The sequence below is a fragment of the Gobio gobio genome (assembly GCF_949357685.1).
Source record: "Gobio gobio genome assembly, chromosome: 18".
In the NCBI taxonomy this organism is placed as follows: Eukaryota; Metazoa; Chordata; class Actinopteri; order Cypriniformes; family Gobionidae; genus Gobio; species Gobio gobio.
In genome coordinates this window covers 48982895-49006846 of record NC_137111.1, presented here as the reverse complement: position 1 = coordinate 49006846, position 23952 = coordinate 48982895, and the positions used below count along the sequence as shown (strand labels likewise).

The window sequence follows — 23952 nt, the reverse complement described above, 5'->3', positions numbered from 1 at the left end:
AAAAATTGTGAAATATTATTACAATTTAAAATGCCAGTTTTCTATGTGAATTTATAGTAAAATAGAATTTATTCCTGTGATTAAAGCTGAATTATTTTATCAAAATTACAGTAAATATTGTGAAATATTCCTCCAGTGTAGATCATCTGTTCTCTATGTGAATATATATATATAATTGATCAAAGCTGAATTTATCATCGTTACTCCAGTCTTCAGTGTCACATGACCTTTCACTAATCATTTATTTGAAATAAAAAAAAATTGGTACATTATATACGTCTTTACTGTCACTTTTGATCAATTCAATTGATGCATGCTGAATAAAAAAGTAATTTCTTAAAACCTTACTGACCCCAAATAGTATTCATTTATTTATACTGTGAACTTGAGCTCATAGTCTCTCTCTGTCTCTCTCTCTCTCTCTCTCTCTCTCTCTCTCTCTCTCTCTCTCTCTCTCTCTCTCTCTCTCTCTCTCTCTCTCTCTCTCTCTCTCTCTCTCTCTCTCTCTCTCTCTCTCTCTCTCTCTCTCTCTCTCTCTCTCTCTCTCTCTCTCTCTCTCTCTCTTTAGTGATCTCAGAAGTAATCTCATTAGCAGAATCTCCCCCGGTGCGTTTCATGGCCTGACGGCTCTGAAGAGATTGTAAGTATGATTATGATTATGATATGTGCATGAAAACCCATCATCAACATGTTTTCTAGATGCTTCAATGTGTCTGGGATGTTTCTGCATCAGGTGCTATTAGGTTGCATTTTGTTCGAGTGGACGAGGCTAAACACGAGTAAACTGGGTCTAAAATGCTTTTGAGATCATCCACTTTCGACCATCATTCGATAAGAAGACATGCTCATAAACTATGATGGAAGCATTTATTCCTGAACGCCTCGAGTCATGTGACTGAATCATTTACTCATGATGATTGGCTAGTTATGTTTGTCAGAGTGCTTTGACTCTAAACCGCAAGTCATTTATTGCATTTATTTAGTTTAATTTAAGGGACGGCTAACTCTGGCATATTGACAGAAATGTACATTTATAATAAATAAATATATAACAAATAAAATAAGTATGCGATCTGGATTTATAACATGATATAATTAACCAATATCACTAGAGCAACAGAACTGTTTCCACAAATTTGATCATGACAAATATACTTTTTTTTTTTAAACATTATCCTCAACATTATTTATGCATTTGTAATTTAACAATTCAGATCTTCTGTATCACCTCTGTAGCGCAAATATGAATTTTGTTGTTAATGATTTCATTTGATTGCTCTATATAGTGTCTTATTCTAATTACATTTATTATAAGTCATTTCTCAGGTGGTAATCTCTATGAATTTAAGGAGTGCTGGTTTAGTTTTGGTGTTGACTTGGTCTTGTATTAGGTGGTCTTGACCATAGATATACATAATAAAGGCTAGATGTCTTACGATGGAGTCTCTAACGTCCTCACCGGCGGCCATCTTGTCACAGGCCAGCTTTCTGGCGGCCATCTTGTCACAGGCACGCTTTCTGGCGGCCATCTTGTCACTGATGTAAGGCGAGTGATCTGAACACAAATACTCTTATCTCACTGAAATCTGGACGGATTTACAAATGGTTTGGTTTCTTACAAACGTTATTAACGTGGCTATAATTCTGGATGCTTGAACAAATTATGAATAATTATTCATAAGTATGCAGTGTCATAACTACATCTCTGACGTTTATAACCAGTGTTGGGGGAAACGCATTACAAGTAACTTGAGTTATGTAATAATATTATTTTTTTCAAGTAACTAGTAAAGTAACGCATTACTTTTCAAATTTACAACAAAATATCGGAGTTACTTTTTCACATTAATTTGACTGACAGCTCTCCTGCCCCCATGTTGAGAAGAATAAGTGCAGAGGTGTTGTGTGTGTGTGTGTGTGTGTGTGTGTGTGTGTGTGTGTGTGTGTGTGTGTGTGTGTGTGTGTGTGTGTGTGTGTGTGTGTGTGTGTGTGTGAACATGAGGGTTATTGTAGTTCTAGACTAAATGTGAGCATTTATTTATCTCACTTGCACAATAAAGATTCTGTGCTCCTCAAAATTAATAAAATCAGTCAAATGCAAAATCAGAGTATATGCAAACCTCCAATAATTAAATGTTAAATAAAACAATTTTTACGCATAATCTACCTTTTATATTTAATTTAGCAATGTCTTGCTGCTGACCTTTGATGATGAAAATTACTAGATTTTTTGTATTTATTGGTAAAACTTTTTTCTCCTGCGTCCTCTTCTCCATTATCCAGAGCTGCGCCCTCTAGTGTTCATGAGGGAATCTGCATTTTTACCTCAGCCTGGGGCTTATTATTTTAATTTTGGTATGAAGAGGTCTTTACCGTTGCACAAAAATATCACTTTTTTGTTATAAAAAAAAACCAAGCCCAGCCCAGCTGAGAAAAAGTAACGCAAAAGTAACGTAACGCATTACTTATCTTAAAAAGTAACTAACTCAATTAGTTACTTTTTAAGGGAGTAACGCAATATTGTAATGCATTACTTTTCAAAGTAACTTTCCCCAACACTGTTTATAACAAACCAAACAGTTTGAAAATTGGTAGAAAATTGAGCAAGTCATGGTTATTTAAAAAGTATACACACCATAAAACACAATGAGTGAGCGAGCTGAATGTGACAAGATGGCCGCCAGCAGCGGACGTCGACCTCCATTGGCCAGCAGCGCGGACGAGACATCTAGCCTTTATTATGTACATCTATGGTCTTGACTACAACACTAGTTATGAGAACGTTAATGGAACATTCCCTGACTGATGTTTTTTGTGCTAACATTATTAAAAACATTAATAAACATAGCTAAAGTTGTGTGAGCGTTCCCTGTTGGCTGGGATAGTGGGCGTGTTCTTAAACGGAGCCGGGCGGAGTCGGTCTGAAGGTTAAAGGGTTAGTTCACCCAAAAATGAAAATTCTGTCATTAATTCCTCACCCTCATGTGGTTTGACACCCGTCAGACCTCCGTTCATCTTCAGACACAAATGAAGATATTTTAGTGTAAAGCTGATGCTGAGAAAGGCTTCAGATAGGCCTCCATTGGCATTCAGTACATTTACACTCACAAGACCCATAAAAGGCACTAAAAACATCGTTACAAAGTCCATCTCACCACAGTGACTCTACAATAATCTTACGATGCGACGACAATAGTTTTTGTGCGCAAAAAAAATCAAAATAACACCTTTATCCAGCTTGTTCTTGTCTTCCGTGTGTGCCTCCACGACGCATGCGTGAGAATATGAGCAGATCCGGCGTTCGGACACATGACCCAGAAGCGATTTGTTTACAATCAGAGGAAGACGCGCGTATCTCAGCTGTTGAATTCTACACTGATCGTGCTTTAGGTCTCGGCGTAGTTCTCAAAATGGGGTTAGAGTGTGCATTTCATGGATTCCCGAACCCCGGCGCTACGTCATATTCTCGCGCATGCGTCGTGGAGACACACGCGGAAGGCAATAACAAGCTGGATAAAGGTGTTATTTTGATTTTTTTTTGCGCACAAAAACTATTGTCGTCGCATCATGTAAATGTACTGAATGCTAATGGAGGCCTATCTGAAGCCTTTCTCAGCATCAGATTTACACTAAAATATCTTCATTTGTGTCTGAAGATGAACGGAGGTCTTACGGGTCTCGAACGACATAAGGGTGAGTAATTAATGACAGAATTTTCATTTTTGGGTGAACTAACCCTTTAACTCCGCTGTGGGGAGGCTTTGACGGGAGAAACGGGAGCCGTGTGGACGGTTAATGTGACACTGATTGGTGGATTTGAGCGGCTGATTGTGGATGTGTGTGTGCCAGGCGGCTGTATGTGTATAATTTAAGCGGCAGGTCTAATTTAAGAGCTCACAACCGATGATTACAGCACTGAACCGAACCCAACCGCTCCCACTGCACCGCAGCAGCGCATGTTTCTCATTACACACACACACACACACACACACACACACACACACACACACACACACACACACACACACACACACACACACACACACACACACACACACACACCTGGAGATCCAAACACACACATGGGACACACAATCGCTGAGAGTTATTGAATGCAAGGTTTGTTGGGATGGCTGCGGTTGCCAGGCGTTCGGGATCTGCGCCGGCCGTGGGTTTGGAGTAATTGGCGAGTTACTAAGATTAGAGTCCGGCTCCTAAAGCACTTAACCCTTATTTTCCTCGAGGGTCCCGTCAGATGAAGAGGAGCGGCTCGTTTATGCTCTTCCCTGCTCCAGTGGGTTAATGGACTCTGGTGTTTCTCACTCAATCGTTCTCAGATTACTGGGTCTTGGAAGCTTTGTTATTGATCACTAAAAGATTTATAAAAATATTATATTTTAATTATTTAGCTCAAATCAAATCTACTATAAATAGTAGTTGAAACACTTAAACTTAAAAAAAAAAAACTAAATTAACATTTAAAAAGTACTAAAATGACTAAAAGTAAAATTGATAAGGAATATGTGTATTGTTTGCATTTTGATTTCAGGCTCATATGAGCTTACTAGAGTGTGTTTGTGTGTGTGTCTATGTGTACGCACGTGTGTGTGTGTGTGTGTGCGTGTTTGTGTGTATGTGTGTTTGTGTCTGTGTGTACGTGTGTGTCTGTGTGTCTGTGTGTCTGTGTGTGTGTCTGTGTGTCTATGTGTACGTGTGTCTGTGTGCACGCGTGTGTGTGTCTGTGTGTGTGCTTCTGTGTGTATGTGTACGTGTGTGTGTGTCTGTCTATGTGTGCATCTGTGTGTGTGTGTGTCTATCTGTGTGTGTGTCTGTGTGTGTGTGTGCCTGTGTGTGTGTGTGTGTGTGTGTGTGTGTGTGCGCGTGCGTGTGTGTGTGTGTCTGTGTGTGTGCTTCTGTGTGTGTGTCTGTGTGTGTGTCTGTGTGTCTATGTGTACATGTGTCTGTGTGTGCGCGCGCGTGCGTGTGTCTGTGTGTGTGCTTCTGTCTGTGTGTATGTGTACGTGTGTGTGTGTGTCTGTGTGTGTATCTGTCTATGTGTGCATCTGTGTGTGTGTGTGTGTCTGTGTGTTTGCCTCTATGTGTGTGCCTCTGTGTGTGTGTGTGTGTCTGTCTATGTGTGCGTGTGTGTGTCTGTGTGTGCATCTTCCTCTGTGTGTGTGCATCTGTGTGTGTGTGTCTGCCTATGTGTACGTGTGTGTCTGTGTGTGTGTGCCTCTGTGTGTCTATGTGTACGTGTGTGTGTGTGTTTGTGCGTGTGTCTGTGCGTGTGCATCTATGTGTGCGTGTGTCTATGTGTGTGTGCCTCTGTGTGTGTGCATCTGTGTGTCTATGTGTGCGTGTGTCTATGTGTGTGCATCTGTGCGTGTCTGTGTGTGTGCCTCTGTGTGTGTGTGTGTGTGTGTGTGTCTATGTGTTTGTGCGTCTGTGTATGTGTGTTTCCTCAGGGATCTTTCCAACAACAGGATTGGCTGCTTCTCTGCTGATATGTTTCTTGACCTTGGCCGCCTCTCCAAACTGTGAGTTCAGTCTCTCTCTCTCTCCGTCTGTATATATTTATCCCCCCCCCCCTCTCTCTGTCTGTATCTCTCTCTCTCTCTCGAGCTATGGGAGCTGTTTATCTCTAATAATTGATGTTCTAGTTGTGTTTAATGCCTTGGCATGAATCGTCAGACAGGTTTGTGTGTCTTTCAGGAATCTGTCTGGGAATATTTTCTCCACGCTGCCGGAGGGGCTCTTCACACACACACCTTCCCTCCGAGCGCTGTAAGATCTACACACACTGTTAAACTGGGTCATGATATGAGTACGATCCTTCACTGTACTATGAAAAACTACTGTACAGAAAAACTTTCCTTTTAACATTTACCGGAGCTAAACTGCACAAATCAGTTCCCACACACATATTTGTATACACATTTTGGGATGTTGCAAAAAAATCCCACAAAGATGTGAATAAAAATGTGCATTACTTGGATTTTGTCTCTAAGACAATAGCGTCATTAATCAGATTAATTCAGTTCAATGCTGATTCAGTTCAGTTCAATGCTGATTCAGTTCGGTTCAATGCTGATTCGGTTCAATGCTGATTCGGTTCAATGCTGATTCAGTTCAGTTCAATGCTGATTCAGTTCAGTTCAATGCTGATTCAGTTCAGTTCAATGCTGATTCAGTTTAGTTCAATGCTGATTCAGTTCAGTTCAATGCTGATTCAGTTCAGTTCAATGCTGATTCAGTTCGGTTCAATGCTGATTCAGTTTAGTTCAATGCTGATTCAGTTCAGTTCAATGCTGATTCGGTTCAATGCTGATTCAGTTCAGTTCAATGCTGATTCAGCTCAGTTCAATGCTGATTCCGTTTAGTTCAATGCTGATTCCGTTTAGTTCAATGCTGATTCAGTTCAGTTCAATGCTGATTCAGCTCAGTTCAATGCTGATTAAATTCAGTTCAATTCAGTTCAGTTCAATGCTGATTTAGTTCAGTTCAATTGAGTTCAGTTCAATGCTGATTCAGCTCAGTTCAGTGTTGATTCAGTTCAGTTCAGTTCAATGCTGGTTCAGTTCAATGCTGATTCAGCTCAGTTCAATACTGATTCAGTTCAGTTCAATACTGATTCAGTTCAGTTCAATGCTGATTCAGTTCAGTTCAATGCTGATTTGGTTCAGTTCAATGCTGATTTGGTTCAGTTCAATGCTGATTCGTTCAATGCTGATTCGGTTCAGTTCAATGCTGATTCAGTTCAGTTCAATGCTGATTCGGTTCAGTTCAATGCTGATTCAGTTCAATTCAGTTCAGTTCAATGCTGATTCAGTTCAGTTCAATGCTGATTCAGTTCAGTTCAATGCTGATTCAGTTCAGTTCAATGCTGATTCAGTTCAGCTCAATGCTGATTCAGTTCAGATCAATGCTGATTCAGTTCGTTCCATGCTGATTCAGCTCAGTTCAATGCTGATTCAGTTCAGTTCAATGCTGATTCAGTTCAGTTCAATGCTGATTCAGCTCAGTTCAATGCTGATTCAGCTCAGTTCAATGTTGATTCGGCTCAGTTCAATGCTGATTCGGTTCAGTTCAATGCTGATTCATCTCAGTTCAATGCTGATTCAGTTCAATTCAGTTCAGTTCAATGCTGATTCAGTTCAGTTCATTGTTGATTCGGTTCAGTTCAATGCTGATTCGGTTCAGTTCAATGCTGATTCGGTTCAGTTCAATGCTGATTCAGTTCAATTCAATGTTGATTCAGTTCAGTTCAATGTTGATTCGGCTCAGTTCAATGTTGATTCGGCTCAGTTCAATGCTGATTCGGTTCAGTTCAATGCTGATTCATCTCAGTTCAATGCTGATTCAGTTCAATTCAGTTCAGTTCAATGTTGATTCATCTCAGTTCAATGCTGATTCAGTTCAATTCAGTTCAGTTCAATGCTGATTCAGTTCAATTCAGTTCAGTTCAATGTTGATTCAGTTCAGTTCAATGCTGATTCGGTTCAGTTCAATGCTGATTCGGCTCAGTTCAATGCTGATTCAGTTCAATTTAGTTCAATTCAATGTTGATTCAGTTCAGTTCAATGTTGATTCAGTTCAGTTCAGTTCAATGCTGATTCGGTTCAGTTCAATGCTGATTCGGTTCAGTTCAATGCTGATTCAGTTCAGCTCAATGCTGATTCAGGTCGTTCCATGCTGATTCAGTTCGTTCCATGCTGATTCAGCTCAGTTCAATGCTGATTCAGCTCAGTTCAATGCTGATTCAGTTCAGCTCAGTTCAATGTTGATTCAGCTCAGTACAATGCTGATTCAGTTCAGCTAAGTTCAATGTTGATTCAGTTCAGTTCAATAATGATTCAGTTCAGTTCAATGCTGATTCAGTTCAGTTCAGTGACTTTGTCATTGTTATTCAGTTCAGTTTAAATTCTGTTGTTATCCAATAGTGTCCGTGCATTAATTGTTAATATCACTGAATATGAATGAAGTTGTAAAGCTTGTTGTGTGTCTCCAGGAGCGTGGGCACAGACTCTCTGTTCTGTGATTGTCAGCTGCGCTGGTTGCTGTCGTGGCTCAGGATTCAGTCCGTGCGTGTGGGTAATGAATCTGTGTGTGTGTATCCGAGCCGTCTCCATGGACTGGAGCTCCGCAGCCTTCAGGAACACCAGCTCACCTGCGGTAAGACCTGACAATATTACTCTACAATGCCTCAATAGATATAAAAAATAATATACCTGGGGCATTTTATTATCTTGTGTGATCAGGAATTTAAAAAGAACGGATTATGCCCACTGATGACGTTGATGTGTGCGTTATCTTAGCATGCATTTCATTAAAGGAATTATGCAACCAGGTGATGCACAAACATCTGATTCAGTTCAGTTCATTGTTGATTCAGTTCAGTTCAATGCTGATACAGTTCAGTTCAATGCTGATTCAGTTCATTGTTGATTCAGTTCAGTTCAGTTCAATGCTTATTCAGTTCAGTTCAATACTGATTCAGTTCAGTTCATTGTTGATTCAGTTCAGTTCATTGTTGATTCAGTTCATTGTTGATTCAGTTCAGTTCAGTGTTGATTCAGTTCAGTTCACACACACACACACACACACACACACACACACACACACACACACACACACACACACACACACACACGTTTGGTTTTCATCTTTTATGGGGACTTTCCATAGGCGTAATGGTTTTTATACCGTACATACCGTATATTCTATCCCCCTACACTGCCCCTGCCCCTAAACCTAACCCTCACAGGAGACATTCTGCAATTTTACATTTTCAAAAAACATCACTTAGTCTGATTTATAAGATGTTTTCCTCATGGGGACCTAAAAATGTCCCCACAAGGATGAGGATTTCGGATATTGCTATCTTTGTGGGGACATTTTGTCCCCATAACGTGATGATTACCAGTCCACACACACTTACATATACACACTCTAACACACACATACACACACACACACACACACACACTCTCAATCACTCACACACACACACACACACACACACACACACACACACACACACACACACACACACACACACACACACACACATACACACATACATACATACACTTACATATACACACTCAAACACACACACACATACACTCTCAATCACACACATACACACACACACTTACATATACACACACACACACACACACACACACACACACACACACACACACACACACATATACACACTTACATATACACAAACACACACACACACACACTTACATATACACACTCAAACACACACACACACACACGTACATTCTCAATCACACTTTCATATACACACTCAATCACACACACTCAATCATTCTTACACACACACAAACACTGAATCACACTTACACACACTCAATTACACACACACACACACACACACACACGGTGTGTTGATTCAGTTCTGTTCATTGTTGATTCAGTTCAGTTCGATGCTGATTCAGTTGAGTTCAATGCTGATTCAGTTGAGTTCAATGCTGCTTCAGTTGAGTTCAATGCTGCTTCAGTTGAGTTCAATGCTGCTTCAGTTGAGTTCAATGCTGCTTCAGTTGAGTTCAATGCGGATTCAGTTGAGTTCAATGCTGATTCAGTTGAGTTCAATGCGGATTCAGTTGAGTTCAATGCGGATTCAGTTGAGTTCAATGCGGATTCAGTTGAGTTCAATGCGGATTCAGTTGAGTTCAATGCGGATTCAGTTGAGTTCAATGCGGATTGAGTTCAATGCGGATTCAGTTGAGTTCAATGCTGATTCAGTTGAGTTCAATGCTGATTCAGTTGAGTTCAGTGCTGATTCAGTTGGGTTCAATGCGGATTCAGTTGAGTTCAATGCGGATTGAGTTCAATGCGGATTCAGTTGAGTTCAATGCTGATTCAGTTCAGTTCAATGCTGATTCAGTTCACTTCAATTCTGATTCAGTTCAATTTAATGCTGATTCCGTTCAGTTCATTGTTGATTCAGTTCAGTTCAATGCTGATTCAGTTCAGTCAATGCTGATTCAGTTCAGTGTTGATTCAGTTCATTGTTGATTCAGTTCAGTTCATTGTTGATGCAGTTCACTTCAATGCTGATTCAGTTCACTTCAATGCTGATTCAATTCAGTTCAATGCTGATTCAGTTCAGTTCAATGCTGATTCAGCCCAGTTCAATGCTGATTCAATTCAGTTCAATGCTGATTCAGTTCAGTTCAATGCTGATTCAGCTAAGTTTATGTCTGGTATTAAGGAAAAGTTGCCAAGGGCTCAGAGCATTGTCATGTTATGTATTGATTATCTTTGAATTGATTATGTACTTTTACACGAGTTCAAGTGTACTTAGACTGTGAAGGCTAAAAAAGGGAACTTCTTTTTGGGGCAACCTAATGTTGACCGACCAACCTAAATAGGGTGCGCCGTACCTCTGTGTCCGTGTGTTTAATGTGTTGTCCTGCTGGGGTGATGAGCCCAGTGTAATCAAACACTCTTTATCAGCGGCCGGGGCCCGTGCTCAGATCAGGTGCTCGTGCGCTGGGATCCACAGCCGCCTCTGCTGGCCTCTCAGGAGCGCCGCTCTAATGATATATGTGGCCCCGGGGCCGACGGCTTCATTTACTTTGGCTGGGAGCTGGAGCTGGTGTGTCTGCGGTCGGGAGGAGCTGGCGTGGGCCGCTCAGGGGCCGAAACGATCATCGGGAGAAGAGCGCCTGGAGAACGAGTGAACAGATACAACATTTGATTTCTGATTTTAACAATGTTAGTAAATGCTAAAATTATCATTTAACTGAGATTAATAAACGCTTTACGCATATTTTTAATGTTAGTTCAAATGTGCACACATACATACACACACACACACACACACACACTCCCTTTCTCTCTCTCTCTCACACACACACACACACACACACTCAATCACACACACTCACTCTTACACACACTCACACATGTTTGTTTTTGTGAAATGTGAGGACATTCCATAGGCGTAATGGTTTTTATACCGTACAAACCGTATTTTCTATCCCCTTACACTGCCCCTGCCCCTAAACCTAGCCCTCACAGGAGACTGTGCAGTTCACTTTCTGTGAAAAAAACCTCATTCTGTGTGATTTATAAGCATTTTGAAAAGTGAGGACATGGGGAACGTCCTCATATTTCACCCTCTTTTTGTAATACCCATGTCATTATACACATTTGTGTCCTGATATTTCACAAAAACATGCCCACTCTCTCACACACACACACACACACACACACACACACACACACACACACACACACACACACACACACACACACACACACACACACACACACACACACACACACACACACACACACACACACACACACACACACACACACACACACACTCACACACACACTCACACACACACACTCACACACACACACACACACACACACACACACACACACACACACACACACACACACACACACACACACACACACACTCACATATACAAACTCAATCACACACACACTCACTCTTACACACACTCACACACTCCCTTTCTTTCTCACACACGCGCACACACACACTCATTCACTCTTACACACTCACTCACTCACTCACTCTCTCACACACACACACACACACACACTCACATATACACACTCAATCACACACACACACACACACACTCACTTTCTTTCTCACACACACGCACACACACTCATTCACTCTTACACTCACTCACTCACTCACTCACTCACTCTCTCTCTCTCACACACGACCACACACACACTCACAAATACACACTCAATCACACACACACTCACACACTCACTTTATTTCTCACACATGCGCACACACACACACACACACACACACACACACTCATTCACTCTTACACACACACACTCACTCTCTCTCTCACACACACACACACACACACACACACACACACACACTCACTCACATATACACACTCAAACACACACACACAAACACAATTTAATTTGCGCTGTTCACTTTGCTCAACATAAAAGTCAATGAGCCAGTGTGTCATATGGCATTACAAAATGACAAGACATTAGCAGAGAAACAGCGTGTAGCTTCAGTCCATGCTCATCCGTCTGAGTGTTTGAGTCCAGTGAGTCCGTCTGAGTGTTTGAGTCCAGTGAGTCCGTCTGAGTGTTTGAGTCCAGTGAATCCATCAGAGTGTTTGAGTCCAGTGAGTCCATCAGAGTGTTTGAGTCCAGTGAGTCCGTCAGAGTGTTTGTGTCCAGTGAGTCCGTCTGAGTGTTTGAGTCCAGTGAGTCCATCAGAGTGTTTGTGTCCAGTGAGTCCGTCTGAGTGTTTGAGTCCAGTGAATCCATCAGAGTGTTTGAGTCCAGTGAGTCCATCAGAGTGTTTGAGTCCGTCTGAGTGTTTGAGTCCAGTGAGTCCGTCTGAGTGTTTGAGTCCAGTGAGTCCGTCTGAGTGTTTGAGTCCAGTGAGTCCATCAGAGTGTTTGTGTCCAGTGAGTCCGTCTGAGTGTTTGAGTCCAGTGAATCCATCAGAGTGTTTGAGTCCAGTGAGTCCATCAGAGTGTTTGAGTCCGTTTGAGTGTTTGAGTCCAGTGAGTCCATCAGAGTGTTTGAGTCCAGTGAGTCCGTCTGAGTGTTTGAGTCCAGTGAGTCCATCAGAGTGTTTGTGTCCAGTGAGTCCGTCTGAGTGTTTGAGTCCAGTGAATCCATCAGAGTGTTTGAGTCCAGTGAGTCCATCAGAGTGTTTGAGTCCGTCTGAGTGTTTGAGTCCAGTGAGTCCGTCTGAGTGTTTGAGTCCAGTGAGTCCGTCAGAGTGTTTGAGTCCAGTGAGTCCGTCTGAGTGTTTGAGTCCAGTGAATCCGTCTGAGTGTTTGAGTCCAGTGAGTCCATCAGAGTGTTTGAGTCCAGTGAATCCATCTGAGTGTTTGAGTCCAGTGAGTCCGTCAGAGTGTTTGAGTCCAGTGAGTCCGTCAGAGTGTTTGTGTCCAGTGAGTCCGTCTGAGTGTTTGAGTCCAGTGAATCCGTCTGAGTGTTTGAGTCCAGTGAGTCCATCAGAGTGTTTGAGTCCGTCTGAGTGTTTGAGTCCAGTGAGTCCGTCTGAGTGTTTGAGTCCAGTGAGTCCGTCTGAGTGTTTGAGTCCAGTGAGTCCGTCTGAGTGTTTGAGTCCAGTGAGTCCGTCAGAGTGTTTGAGTCCAGTGAGTCCGTCTGAGTGTTTGAGTCCAGTGAGTCCATCAGAGTGTTTGTGTCCAGTGAGTCCGTCAGAGTGTTTGAGTCCAGTGAGTCCATCAGAGTGTTTGAGTCCGTTTGAGTGTTTGAGTCCAGTGAGTCCATCAGAGTGTTTGAGTCCAGTGAGTCCGTCTGAGTGTTTGAGTCCAGTGAATCCGTCAGAGTGTTTGAGTCCGTTTGAGTGTTTGAGTCCAGTGAGTCCATCAGAGTGTTTGAGTCCAGTGAGTCCGTCTGAGTGTTTGAGTCCAGTGAGTCCATCAGAGTGTTTGAGTCCAGTGAATCCATCTGAGTGTTTGAGTCCAGTGAGTCCATCAGAGTGTTTGAGTCCAGTGAGTCCGTCTGAGTGTTTGTGTCCAGTGAGTCCATCAGAGTGTTTGAGTCCGTTTGAGTGTTTGAGTCCAGTGAGTCCATCAGAGTGTTTGAGTCCAGTGAGTCCGTCTGAGTGTTTGAGTCCAGTGAGTCCATCAGAGTGTTTGAGTCCAGTGAATCCATCTGAGTGTTTGAGTCCAGTGAGTCCATCAGAGTGTTTGAGTCCGTTTGAGTGTTTGAGTCCAGTGAGTCCATCAGAGTGTTTGAGTCCAGTGAGTCCGTCTGAGTGTTTGAGTCCAGTGAGTCCATCAGAGTGTTTGAGTCCGTCTGAGTGTTTGAGTCCAGTGAGTCCGTCTGAGTGTTTGAGTCCAGTGAGTCCGTCTGAGTGTTTGAGTCCAGTGAGTCCGTCTGAGTGTTTGAGTCCAGTGAGTCCGTCAGAGTGTTTGAGTCCAGTGAGTCCGTCTGAGTGTTTGAGTCCAGTGAGTCCATCAGAGTGTTTGTGTCCAGTGAGTCCGTCAGAGTGTTTGAGTCCAGTGAGTCCATCAGAGTGTTTGAGTCCGTTTGAGTGTTTGAGTCCAGTGAGTCCATCAGAGTGTTTGAGTCCAGTGAGTCCGTCTGAGTGTTTGAGTCCAGTGAATCCGTCAGAGTGTTTGAGTCCGTTTGAGTGTTTGAGTCCAGTGAGTCCATCAGAGTGTTTGAGTCCAGTGAGTCCGTCTGAGTGTTTGAGTCCAGTGAGTCCATCAGAGTGTTTGAGTCCAGTGAATCCATCTGAGTGTTTGAGTCCAGTGAGTCCATCAGAGTGTTTGAGTCCAGTGAGTCCGTCTGAGTGTTTGTGTCCAGTGAGTCCATCAGAGTGTTTGAGTCCGTTTGAGTGTTTGAGTCCAGTGAGTCCATCAGAGTGTTTGAGTCCAGTGAGTCCGTCTGAGTGTTTGAGTCCAGTGAGTCCATCAGAGTGTTTGAGTCCAGTGAATCCATCTGAGTGTTTGAGTCCAGTGAGTCCATCAGAGTGTTTGAGTCCGTTTGAGTGTTTGAGTCCAGTGAGTCCATCAGAGTGTTTGAGTCCAGTGAGTCCGTCTGAGTGTTTGAGTCCAGTGAATCCGTCAGAGTGTTTGAGTCCAGTGAGTCCGTCAGAGTGTTTGTGTCCAGTGAATCCGTCAGAGTGTTTGAGTCCGTCTGAGTGTTTGAGTCCAGTGAATCCGTCAGAGTGTTTGAGTCCAGTGAGTCCGTCAGAGTGTTTGTGTCCAGTGAATCCGTCAGAGTGTTTGAGTCCGTCTGAGTGTTTGAGTCCAGTGAATCCGTCAGAGTGTTTGAGTCCAGTGAGTCCATCAGAGTGTTTGAGTCCGTCAGAGTGTTTGTGTCCAGTGAGTCCGTCAGAGTGTTTGAGTCCAGTGAGTCCGTCTGAGTGTTTGAGTCCAGTGAGTCCATCAGAGTGTTTGAGTCCGTCTGAGTGTTTGAGTCCAGTGAATCCGTCAGAGTGTTTGAGTCCGAGTGTTTGTGTCCAGTGAGTCCGTCTGAGTGTTTGAGTCCAGTGAATCCGTCAGAGTGTTTGTGTCCAGTGAATCCGTCAGAGTGTTTGAGTCCAGTGAGTCCGTCAGAGTGTTTGTGTCCAGTGAATCCGTCAGAGTGTTTGAGTCCAGTGAGTCCGTCAGAGTGTTTGTGTCCAGTGAGTCCGTCTGAGTGTTTGAGTCCAGTGAGTCCGTCAGAGTGTTTGTGTCCAGTGAGTCCGTCAGAGTGTTTAAGTCCAGTGAGTCCGTCTGAGTGTTTGAGTCCAGTGAGTCCATCAGAGTGTTTGAGTCCAGTGAATCCGTCAGAGTGTTTGAGTCCAGTGAGTCCGTCAGAGTGTTTGAGTCCAGTGAGTCCATCAGAGTGTTTGAGTCCGTCTGAGTGTTTGAGTCCAGTGAATCCGTCAGAGTGTTTGAGTCCGAGTGTTTGTGTCCAGTGAGTCCGTCTGAGTGTTTGTGTCCAGTGAGTCCGTCAGAGTGTTTGAGTCCAGTGAGTCCATCAGAGTGTTTGAGTCCAGTGAGTCCGTCTGAGTGTTTGAGTCCAGTGAGTCCATCAGAGTGTTTGAGTCCGTCTGAGTGTTTGAGTCCAGTGAATCCGTCAGAGTGTTTGAGTCCGAGTGTTTGTGTCCAGTGAGTCCGTCAGAGTGTTTGAGTCCAGTGAGTCCGTCAGAGTGTTTGTGTCCAGTGAGTCCGTCAGAGTTTTTGAGTCCAGTGAGTCCGTCAGAGTGTTTGTGTCCAGTGAGTCCGTTTGTGTCCAGTGAGTCCGTCAGAGTGTTTGTGTCCAGTGAGTCCGTTTGTGTCCAGTGAGTCCATCAGAGTGTTTGTGTCCAGTGAGTCCATCAGAGTGTTTGTGTCCAGTGAGTCCGTCAGAGTGTTTGTGTCCAGTGAGTCCGTCAGAGTGTTTGTGTCCAGTGAGTCCGTCTGAGTGTTTGTGTCCAGTGAGTCCGTCAGAGTGTTTGTGTCCAGTGAGTCCGTCAGAGTGTTTGTGTCCAGTGAGTCCGTCAGAGTGTTTGTGTCCAGTGAGTCCGTCTGAGTGTTTGAGTCCAGTGAGTCCGTCTGAGTGTTTGAGTCCAGTGAGTCCGTCTGAGTGTTTGTGTCCAGTGAGTCCGTCAGAGTGTTTGAGTCCAGTGAGTCCGTCTGAGTGTTTGTGTCCAGTGAGTCCGTCAGAGTGTTTGTGTCCAGTGAGTCCGTCAGAGTGTTTGAGTCCAGTGAGTCCGTCAGAGTGTTTGTGTCCAGTGAGTCCGTCAGAGTGTTTGTGTCCAGTGAGTCCGTCAGAGTGTTTGAGTCCAGTGAGTCCGTCTGAGTGTTTGTGTCCAGTGAGTCCGTCTGAGTGTTTGAGTCCAGTGAGTCCGTCTGAGTGTTTGAGTCCAGTGAGTCCGTCTGAGTGTTTGTGTCCAGTGAGTCCGTCTGAGTGTTTGAGTCCAGTGAGTCCGTCAGAGTGTTTGAGTCCAGTGAGTCCGTTTGAGTCCAGTGAGTCCATCAGAGTGTTTGAGTCCAGTGAGTCCGTCAGAGTGTTTGTGTCCAGTGAGTCCGTCAGAGTGTTTGTGTCCAGTGAGTCCGTCTGAGTGTTTGAGTCCAGTGAGTCCGTCTGAGTGTTTGAGTCCAGTGAATCCGTCAGAGTGTTTGTGTCCAGTGAATCCGTCAGAGTGTTTGAGTCCAGTGAGTCCGTCAGAGTGTTTGTGTCCAGTGAGTCCGTCAGAGTGTTTGAGTCCAGTGAGTCCGTCTGAGTGTTTGAGTCCAGTGAGTCCGTCAGAGTGTTTGAGTCCAGTGAGTCCGTCTGAGTGTTTGAGTCCAGTGAGTCCGTCTGAGTGTTTGAGTCCAGTGAGTCCGTCTGAGTGTTTGAGTCCAGTGAGTCCGTCTGAGTGTTTGAGTCCAGTGAATCCGTCAGAGTGTTTGTGTCCAGTGAATCCGTCAGAGTGTTTGAGTCCAGTGAGTCCGTCTGAGTGTTTGAGTCCAGTGAGTCCGTCAGAGTGTTTGTGTCCAGTGAATCCGTCAGAGTGTTTGAGTCCGTCTGAGTGTTTGAGTCCAGTGAATCCGTCAGAGTGTTTGAGTCCAGTGAGTCCGTCAGAGTGTTTGTGTCCAGTGAATCCGTCAGAGTGTTTGAGTCCGTCTGAGTGTTTGAGTCCAGTGAATCCGTCAGAGTGTTTGAGTCCAGTGAGTCCATCAGAGTGTTTGAGTCCGTCAGAGTGTTTGTGTCCAGTGAGTCCGTCAGAGTGTTTGAGTCCAGTGAGTCCGTCTGAGTGTTTGAGTCCAGTGAGTCCATCAGAGTGTTTGAGTCCGTCTGAGTGTTTGAGTCCAGTGAATCCGTCAGAGTGTTTGAGTCCGAGTGTTTGTGTCCAGTGAGTCCGTCTGAGTGTTTGAGTCCAGTGAATCCGTCAGAGTGTTTGTGTCCAGTGAATCCGTCAGAGTGTTTGAGTCCAGTGAGTCCGTCAGAGTGTTTGTGTCCAGTGAATCCGTCAGAGTGTTTGAGTCCAGTGAGTCCGTCAGAGTGTTTGTGTCCAGTGAGTCCGTCTGAGTGTTTGAGTCCAGTGAGTCCGTCAGAGTGTTTGTGTCCAGTGAGTCCGTCAGAGTGTTTAAGTCCAGTGAGTCCGTCTGAGTGTTTGAGTCCAGTGAGTCCATCAGAGTGTTTGAGTCCAGTGAATCCGTCAGAGTGTTTGAGTCCAGTGAGTCCGTCAGAGTGTTTGAGTCCAGTGAGTCCATCAGAGTGTTTGAGTCCGTCTGAGTGTTTGAGTCCAGTGAATCCGTCAGAGTGTTTGAGTCCGAGTGTTTGTGTCCAGTGAGTCCGTCTGAGTGTTTGTGTCCAGTGAGTCCGTCAGAGTGTTTGAGTCCAGTGAGTCCATCAGAGTGTTTGAGTCCAGTGAGTCCGTCTGAGTGTTTGAGTCCAGTGAGTCCATCAGAGTGTTTGAGTCCGTCTGAGTGTTTGAGTCCAGTGAATCCGTCAGAGTGTTTGAGTCCGAGTGTTTGTGTCCAGTGAGTCCGTCAGAGTGTTTGAGTCCAGTGAGTCCGTCAGAGTGTTTGTGTCCAGTGAGTCCGTCAGAGTTTTTGAGTCCAGTGAGTCCGTCAGAGTGTTTGTGTCCAGTGAGTCCGTTTGTGTCCAGTGAGTCCGTCAGAGTGTTTGTGTCCAGTGAGTCCGTTTGTGTCCAGTGAGTCCATCAGAGTGTTTGTGTCCAGTGAGTCCATCAGAGTGTTTGTGTCCAGTGAGTCCGTCAGAGTGTTTGTGTCCAGTGAGTCCGTCAGAGTGTTTGTGTCCAGTGAGTCCGTCAGAGTGTTTGTGTCCAGTGAGTCCGTCTGAGTGTTTGTGTCCAGTGAGTCCGTCAGAGTGTTTGTGTCCAGTGAGTCCGTCAGAGTGTTTGTGTCCAGTGAGTCCGTCAGAGTGTTTGTGTCCAGTGAGTCCGTCTGAGTGTTTGAGTCCAGTGAGTCCGTCTGAGTGTTTGAGTCCAGTGAGTCCGTCTGAGTGTTTGTGTCCAGTGAGTCCGTCAGAGTGTTTGAGTCCAGTGAGTCCGTCTGAGTGTTTGTGTCCAGTGAGTCCGTCAGAGTGTTTGTGTCCAGTGAGTCCGTCAGAGTGTTTGAGTCCAGTGAGTCCGTCAGAGTGTTTGTGTCCAGTGAGTCCGTCAGAGTGTTTGTGTCCAGTGAGTCCGTCAGAGTGTTTGAGTCCAGTGAGTCCGTCTGAGTGTTTGTGTCCAGTGAGTCCGTCTGAGTGTTTGAGTCCAGTGAGTCCGTCTGAGTGTTTGAGTCCAGTGAGTCCGTCTGAGTGTTTGTGTCCAGTGAGTCCGTCTGAGTGTTTGAGTCCAGTGAGTCCGTCAGAGTGTTTGAGTCCAGTGAGTCCGTTTGAGTCCAGTGAGTCCATCAGAGTGTTTGAGTCCAGTGAGTCCGTCAGAGTGTTTGTGTCCAGTGAGTCCGTCAGAGTGTTTGTGTCCAGTGAGTCCGTCTGAGTGTTTGAGTCCAGTGAGTCCGTCTGAGTGTTTGAGTCCAGTGAATCCGTCAGAGTGTTTGTGTCCAGTGAATCCGTCAGAGTGTTTGAGTCCAGTGAGTCCGTCAGAGTGTTTGTGTCCAGTGAGTCCGTCAGAGTGTTTGAGTCCAGTGAGTCCGTCTGAGTGTTTGAGTCCAGTGAGTCCGTCAGAGTGTTTGAGTCCAGTGAGTCCGTCTGAGTGTTTGAGTCCAGTGAGTCCGTCTGAGTGTTTGAGTCCAGTGAGTCCGTCTGAGTGTTTGAGTCCAGTGAGTCCGTCTGAGTGTTTGAGTCCAGTGAATCCGTCAGAGTGTTTGTGTCCAGTGAATCCGTCTGAGTGTTTGAGTCCAGTGAGTCCGTCTGAGTGTTTGAGTCCAGTGAATCCGTCAGAGTGTTTGTGTCCAGTGAATCCGTCTGAGTGTTTGAGTCCAGTGAGTCCGTCAGAGTGTTTGTGTCCAGTGAGTCCGTCAGAGTGTTTGTGTCCAGTGAGTCCGTCAGAGTGTTTGAGTCCAGTGAGTCCGTCTGAGTGTTTGTGTCCAGTGAGTCCGTCTGAGTGTTTGAGTCCAGTGAGTCCGTCAGAGTGTTTGAGTCCAGTGAGTCCGTCAGAGTGTTTGAGTCCAGTGAGTCCGTCTGAGTGTTTGAGTCCAGTGAGTCCGTCAGAGTGTTTGAGTCCAGTGAGTCCGTCAGAGTGTTTGAGTCCAGTGAGTCCGTCTGAGTGTTTGAGTCCAGTGAGTCCGTCTGAGTGTTTGAGTCCAGTGAATCCGTCTGAGTGTTTGAGTCCAGTGAGTCCGTCTGAGTGTTTGAGTCCAGTGAGTCCGTCTGAGTGTTTGAGTCCAGTGAATCCGTCAGAGTGTTTGTGTCCAGTGAATCCGTCTGAGTGTTTGAGTCCAGTGAGTCCGTCTGAGTGTTTGAGTCCAGTGAATCCGTCTGAGTGTTTGTGTCCAGTGAATCCGTCTGAGTGTTTGAGTCCAGTGAGTCCGTCAGAGTGTTTGTGTCCAGTGAGTCCGTCTGAGTGTTTGAGTCCAGTGAGTCCGTCTGAGTGTTTGAGTCCAGTGAATCCGTCAGAGTGTTTGTGTCCAGTGAATCCGTCTGAGTGTTTGTGTCCAGTGAATCCGTTAGAGTGTTTGTGTCCAGTGAGTCCGTCAGAGTGTTTGTGTCCAGTGAGTCCGTCTGAGTGTTTGAGTCCAGTGAGTCCGTCAGAGTGTTTGAGTCCAGTGAGTCCGTCTGAGTGTTTGAGTCCAGTGAGTCCGTCAGAGTGTTTGAGTCCAGTGAATCCGTCTGAGTGTTTGAGTCCAGTGAGTCCGTCTGAGTGTTTGAGTCCAGTGAGTCCGTCTGAGTGTTTGAGTCCAGTGAATCCGTCTGAGTGTTTGAGTCCAGTGAGTCCGTCTGAGTGTTTGAGTCCAGTGAGTCCGTCTGAGTGTTTGAGTCCAGTGAATCCGTCTGAGTGTTTGAGTCCAGTGAGTCCGTCTGAGTTTTTGAGTCCAGTGAGTCCGTCTGAGTGTTTGAGTCCAGTGAATCCGTCAGAGTGTTTGTGTCCAGTGAATCCGTCTGAGTGTTTGAGTCCAGTGAGTAAGTCTGAGTGTTTGAGTCCAGTGAATCCGTCAGAGTGTTTGTGTCCAGTGAATCCGTCTGAGTGTTTGAGTCCAGTGAGTCCGTCAGAGTGTTTGTGTCCAGTGAGTCCATCAGAGTGTTTGTGTCCAGTGAATCCGTCTGAGTGTTTGAGTCCAGTGAGTCCGTCAGAGTGTTTGAGTCCAGTGAATCCGTCAGAGTGTTTGTGTCCAGTGAGTCCGTCAGAGTGTTTGTGTCCAGTGAGTCCGTCAGAGTGTTTGTGTCCAGTGAGTCCGTCAGAGTGTTTGAGTCCAGTGAGTCCGTCTGAGTGTTTGAGTCCAGTGAGTCCGTCTGAGTGTTTGAGTCCAGTGAATCCGTCAGAGTGTTTGTGTCCAGTGAATCCGTCTGAGTGTTTGAGTCCAGTGAGTCCGTCTGAGTGTTTGTGTCCAGTGAGTCCGTCAGAGTGTTTGAGTCCAGTAAGTCCGTCTGAGTGTTTGAGTCCAGTGAATCCGTCAGAGTGTTTGTGTCCAGTGAGTCCGTCTGAGTGTTTGAGTCCAGTGAGTCCGTCTGAGTGTTTGAGTCCAGTGAGTCCGTCAGAGTGTTTGTGTCCAGTGAATCCGTCTGAGTGTTTGAGTCCAGTGAGTCCGTCTGAGTGTTTGAGTCCAGTGAATCTGTCAGAGTGTTTGTGTCCAGTGAGTCCGTCTGAGTGTTTGTGTCCAGTGAGTCCGTCAGAGTGTTTGAGTCCAGTGAATCCGTCTGAGTGTTTGAGTCCAGTGAGTCCGTCAGAGTGTTTGTGTCCAGTGAGTCCGTCAGAGTGTTTGAGTCCAGTGAGTCCGTCTGAGTGTTTGAGTCCAGTGAGTCCGTCTGAGTGTTTGAGTCCAGTGAGTCCGTCTGAGTGTTTGAGTCCAGTGAATCCGTCAGAGTGTTTGAGTCCAGTGAGTCCGTCTGAGTGTTTGAGTCCAGTGAGTCCGTCTGAGTGTTTGAGTCCAGTGAATCCGTCAGAGTGTTTGAGTCCAGTGAGTCCGTCTGAGTGTTTTTGTCCATTGAGTCCGTCTGAGTGTTTGAGTCCAGTGAGTCCGTCTGAGTGTTTGAGTCCAGTGAATCCGTCAGAGTGTTTGTGTCCAGTGAATCCGTCTGAGTGTTTGAGTCCAGTGAGTCCGTCAGAGTGTTTGTGTCCAGTGAGTCCGTCAGAGTGTTTGTGTCCAGTGAGTCCGTCAGAGTGTTTGAGTCCAGTGAGTCCGTCTGAGTGTTTGAGTCCAGTGAGTCCGTCAGAGTGTTTGAGTCCAGTGAGTCCGTCAGAGTGTTTGAGTCCAGTGAGTCCGTCAGAGTGTTTGAGTCCAGTGAGTCCGTCTGAGTGTTTGTGTCCAGTGAGTCCGTCTGAGTGTTTGTGTCCAGTGAGTCCGTCAGAGTGTTTGAGTCCAGTGAGTCCGTTTGAGTCCAGTGAGTCCGTCAGAGTGTTTGAGTCCAGTGAGTCCGTCAGAGTGTTTGAGTCCAGTGAGTCCGTCAGAGTGTTTGTGTCCAGTGAGTCCGTCAGAGTGTTTGAGTCCAGTGAGTCCGTCTGAGTGTTTGAGTCCAGTGAGTCCGTCAGAGTGTTTGTGTCCAGTGAGTCCGTCAGAGTGTTTGAGTCCAGTGAGTCCGTCTGAGTGTTTGAGTCCAGTGAGTCCGTCTGAGTGTTTGAGTCCAGTGAGTCCGTCAGAGTGTTTGAGTCCAGTGAGTCCGTCAGAGTGTTTGTGTCCAGTGAGTCCGTCAGAGTGTTTGAGTCCAGTGAGTCCGTCTGAGTGTTTGTGTCCAGTGAGTCCGTCTGAGTGTTTGAGTCCAGTGAGTCCGTCAGAGTGTTTGTGTCCAGTGAGTCCGTCTGAGTGTTTGTGTCCAGTGAGTCCGTCAGAGTGTTTGAGTCCAGTGAGTCCGTCAGAGTGTTTGAGTCCAGTGAGTCCGTCTGAGTGTTTGAGTCCAGTGAGTCCGTCAGAGTGTTTGAGTCCAGTGAGTCCGTCAGAGTGTTTGAGTCCAGTGAGTCCGTCTGAGTGTTTGTGTCCAGTGAGTCCGTCTGAGTGTTTGTGTCCAGTGAGTCCGTCAGAGTGTTTGAGTCCAGTGAGTCCGTTCGAGTCCAGTGAGTCCGTCAGAGTGTTTGAGTCCAGTGAGTCCGTCAGAGTGTTTGTGTCCAGTGAGTCCGTCAGAGTGTTTGTGTCCAGTGAGTCCGTCAGAGTGTTTGAGTCCAGTGAGTCCGTCTGAGTGTTTGAGTCCAGTGAGTCCGTCAGAGTGTTTGAGTCCAGTGAGTCCGTCAGAGTGTTTGAGTCCAGTGAGTCCGTCTGAGTGTTTGAGTCCAGTGAGTCCGTCTGAGTGTTTGAGTCCAGTGAGTCCGTCTGAGTGTTTGAGTCCAGTGAGTCCGTCAGAGTGTTTGAGTCCAGTGAGTCCGTCTGAGTGTTTGAGTCCAGTGAGTCCGTCAGAGTGTTTGAGTCCAGTGAGTCCGTCAGAGTGTTTGTGTCCAGTGAGTCCGTCAGAGTGTTTGTGTCCAGTGAGTCCGTCAGAGTGTTTGAGTCCAGTGAGTCCGTCAGAGTGTTTGAGTCCAGTGAGTCCGTCTGAGTGTTTGAGTCCAGTGAGTCCGTCTGAGTGTTTGAGTCCAGTGAGTCCGTCAGAGTGTTTGAGTCCAGTGAGTCCGTCTGAGTGTTTGAGTCCAGTGAGTCCGTTTGAGTCCAGTGAGTCCGTCTGAGTGTTTGAGTCCAGTGAGTCCGTTTGAGTCCAGTGAGTCCGTCTGAGTGTTTGAGTCCAGTGAGTCCGTCAGAGTGTTTGATTCCAGTGAATCCGTCTGAGTGTTTGAGTCCAGTGAGTCCGTCAGAGTGTTTGAGTCCAGTGAGTCCGTCTGAGTGTTTGTGTCCAGTGAGTCCGTCTGAGTGTTTGAGTCCAGTGAGTCCGTCAGAGTGTTTGAGTCCAGTGAATCCGTCTGAGTGTTTGTGTCCAGTGAGTCCGTCAGAGTGTTTGAGTCCAGTGAGTCCGTCAGAGTGTTTGAGTCCAGTGAGTCCGTCAGAGTGTTTGAGTCCAGTGAGTCCGTCAGAGTGTTTGAGTCCAGTGAGTCCGTCAGAGTGTTTGAGTCCAGTGAGTCCGTCAGAGTGTTTGAGTCCAGTGAGTCCGTCAGAGTGTTTGAGTCCAGTGAGTCCGTCAGAGTGTTTGAGTCCAGTGAATCCGTCAGAGTGTCTGAGTCCAGTGAGTCCGTCAGAGTGTTTGAGTCCAGTTAGTCCGTCTGAGTGTTTGAGTCCAGTTAGTCCGTCTGAGTGTTTGAGTCCAGTGAGTCCGTCTGAGTGTTTGAGTCCAGTTAGTCCATCTGAGTGTTTGAGTCCAGTGAGTCCGTCTGAGTGTTTGAGTCCAGTGAGTCCGTCAGAGTGTTTGAGTCCAGTGAGTCCGTCAGAGTGTTTGAGTCCAGTGAGTCCGTCA

At 45.7% G+C, this 23952-nt stretch overlaps 1 protein-coding gene across 1 annotated transcript in view; it reads left to right on the top strand.

The window, feature by feature from the left end:
- adgra1b (adhesion G protein-coupled receptor A1b) overlaps window positions 1-23952 on the top strand; it is a 253522-nt gene that overhangs the window by 54706 nt on the left and 174864 nt on the right. Inside the window, exons 3-6 of the mRNA XM_079843277.1 lie at window positions 569-640; window positions 5466-5537; window positions 5713-5784; window positions 8009-8172. Coding sequence (XP_079699403.1) covers window positions 569-640; window positions 5466-5537; window positions 5713-5784; window positions 8009-8172 — 380 coding nt within the window. The remainder of the gene's footprint in view (window positions 1-568; window positions 641-5465; window positions 5538-5712; window positions 5785-8008; window positions 8173-23952) is intronic.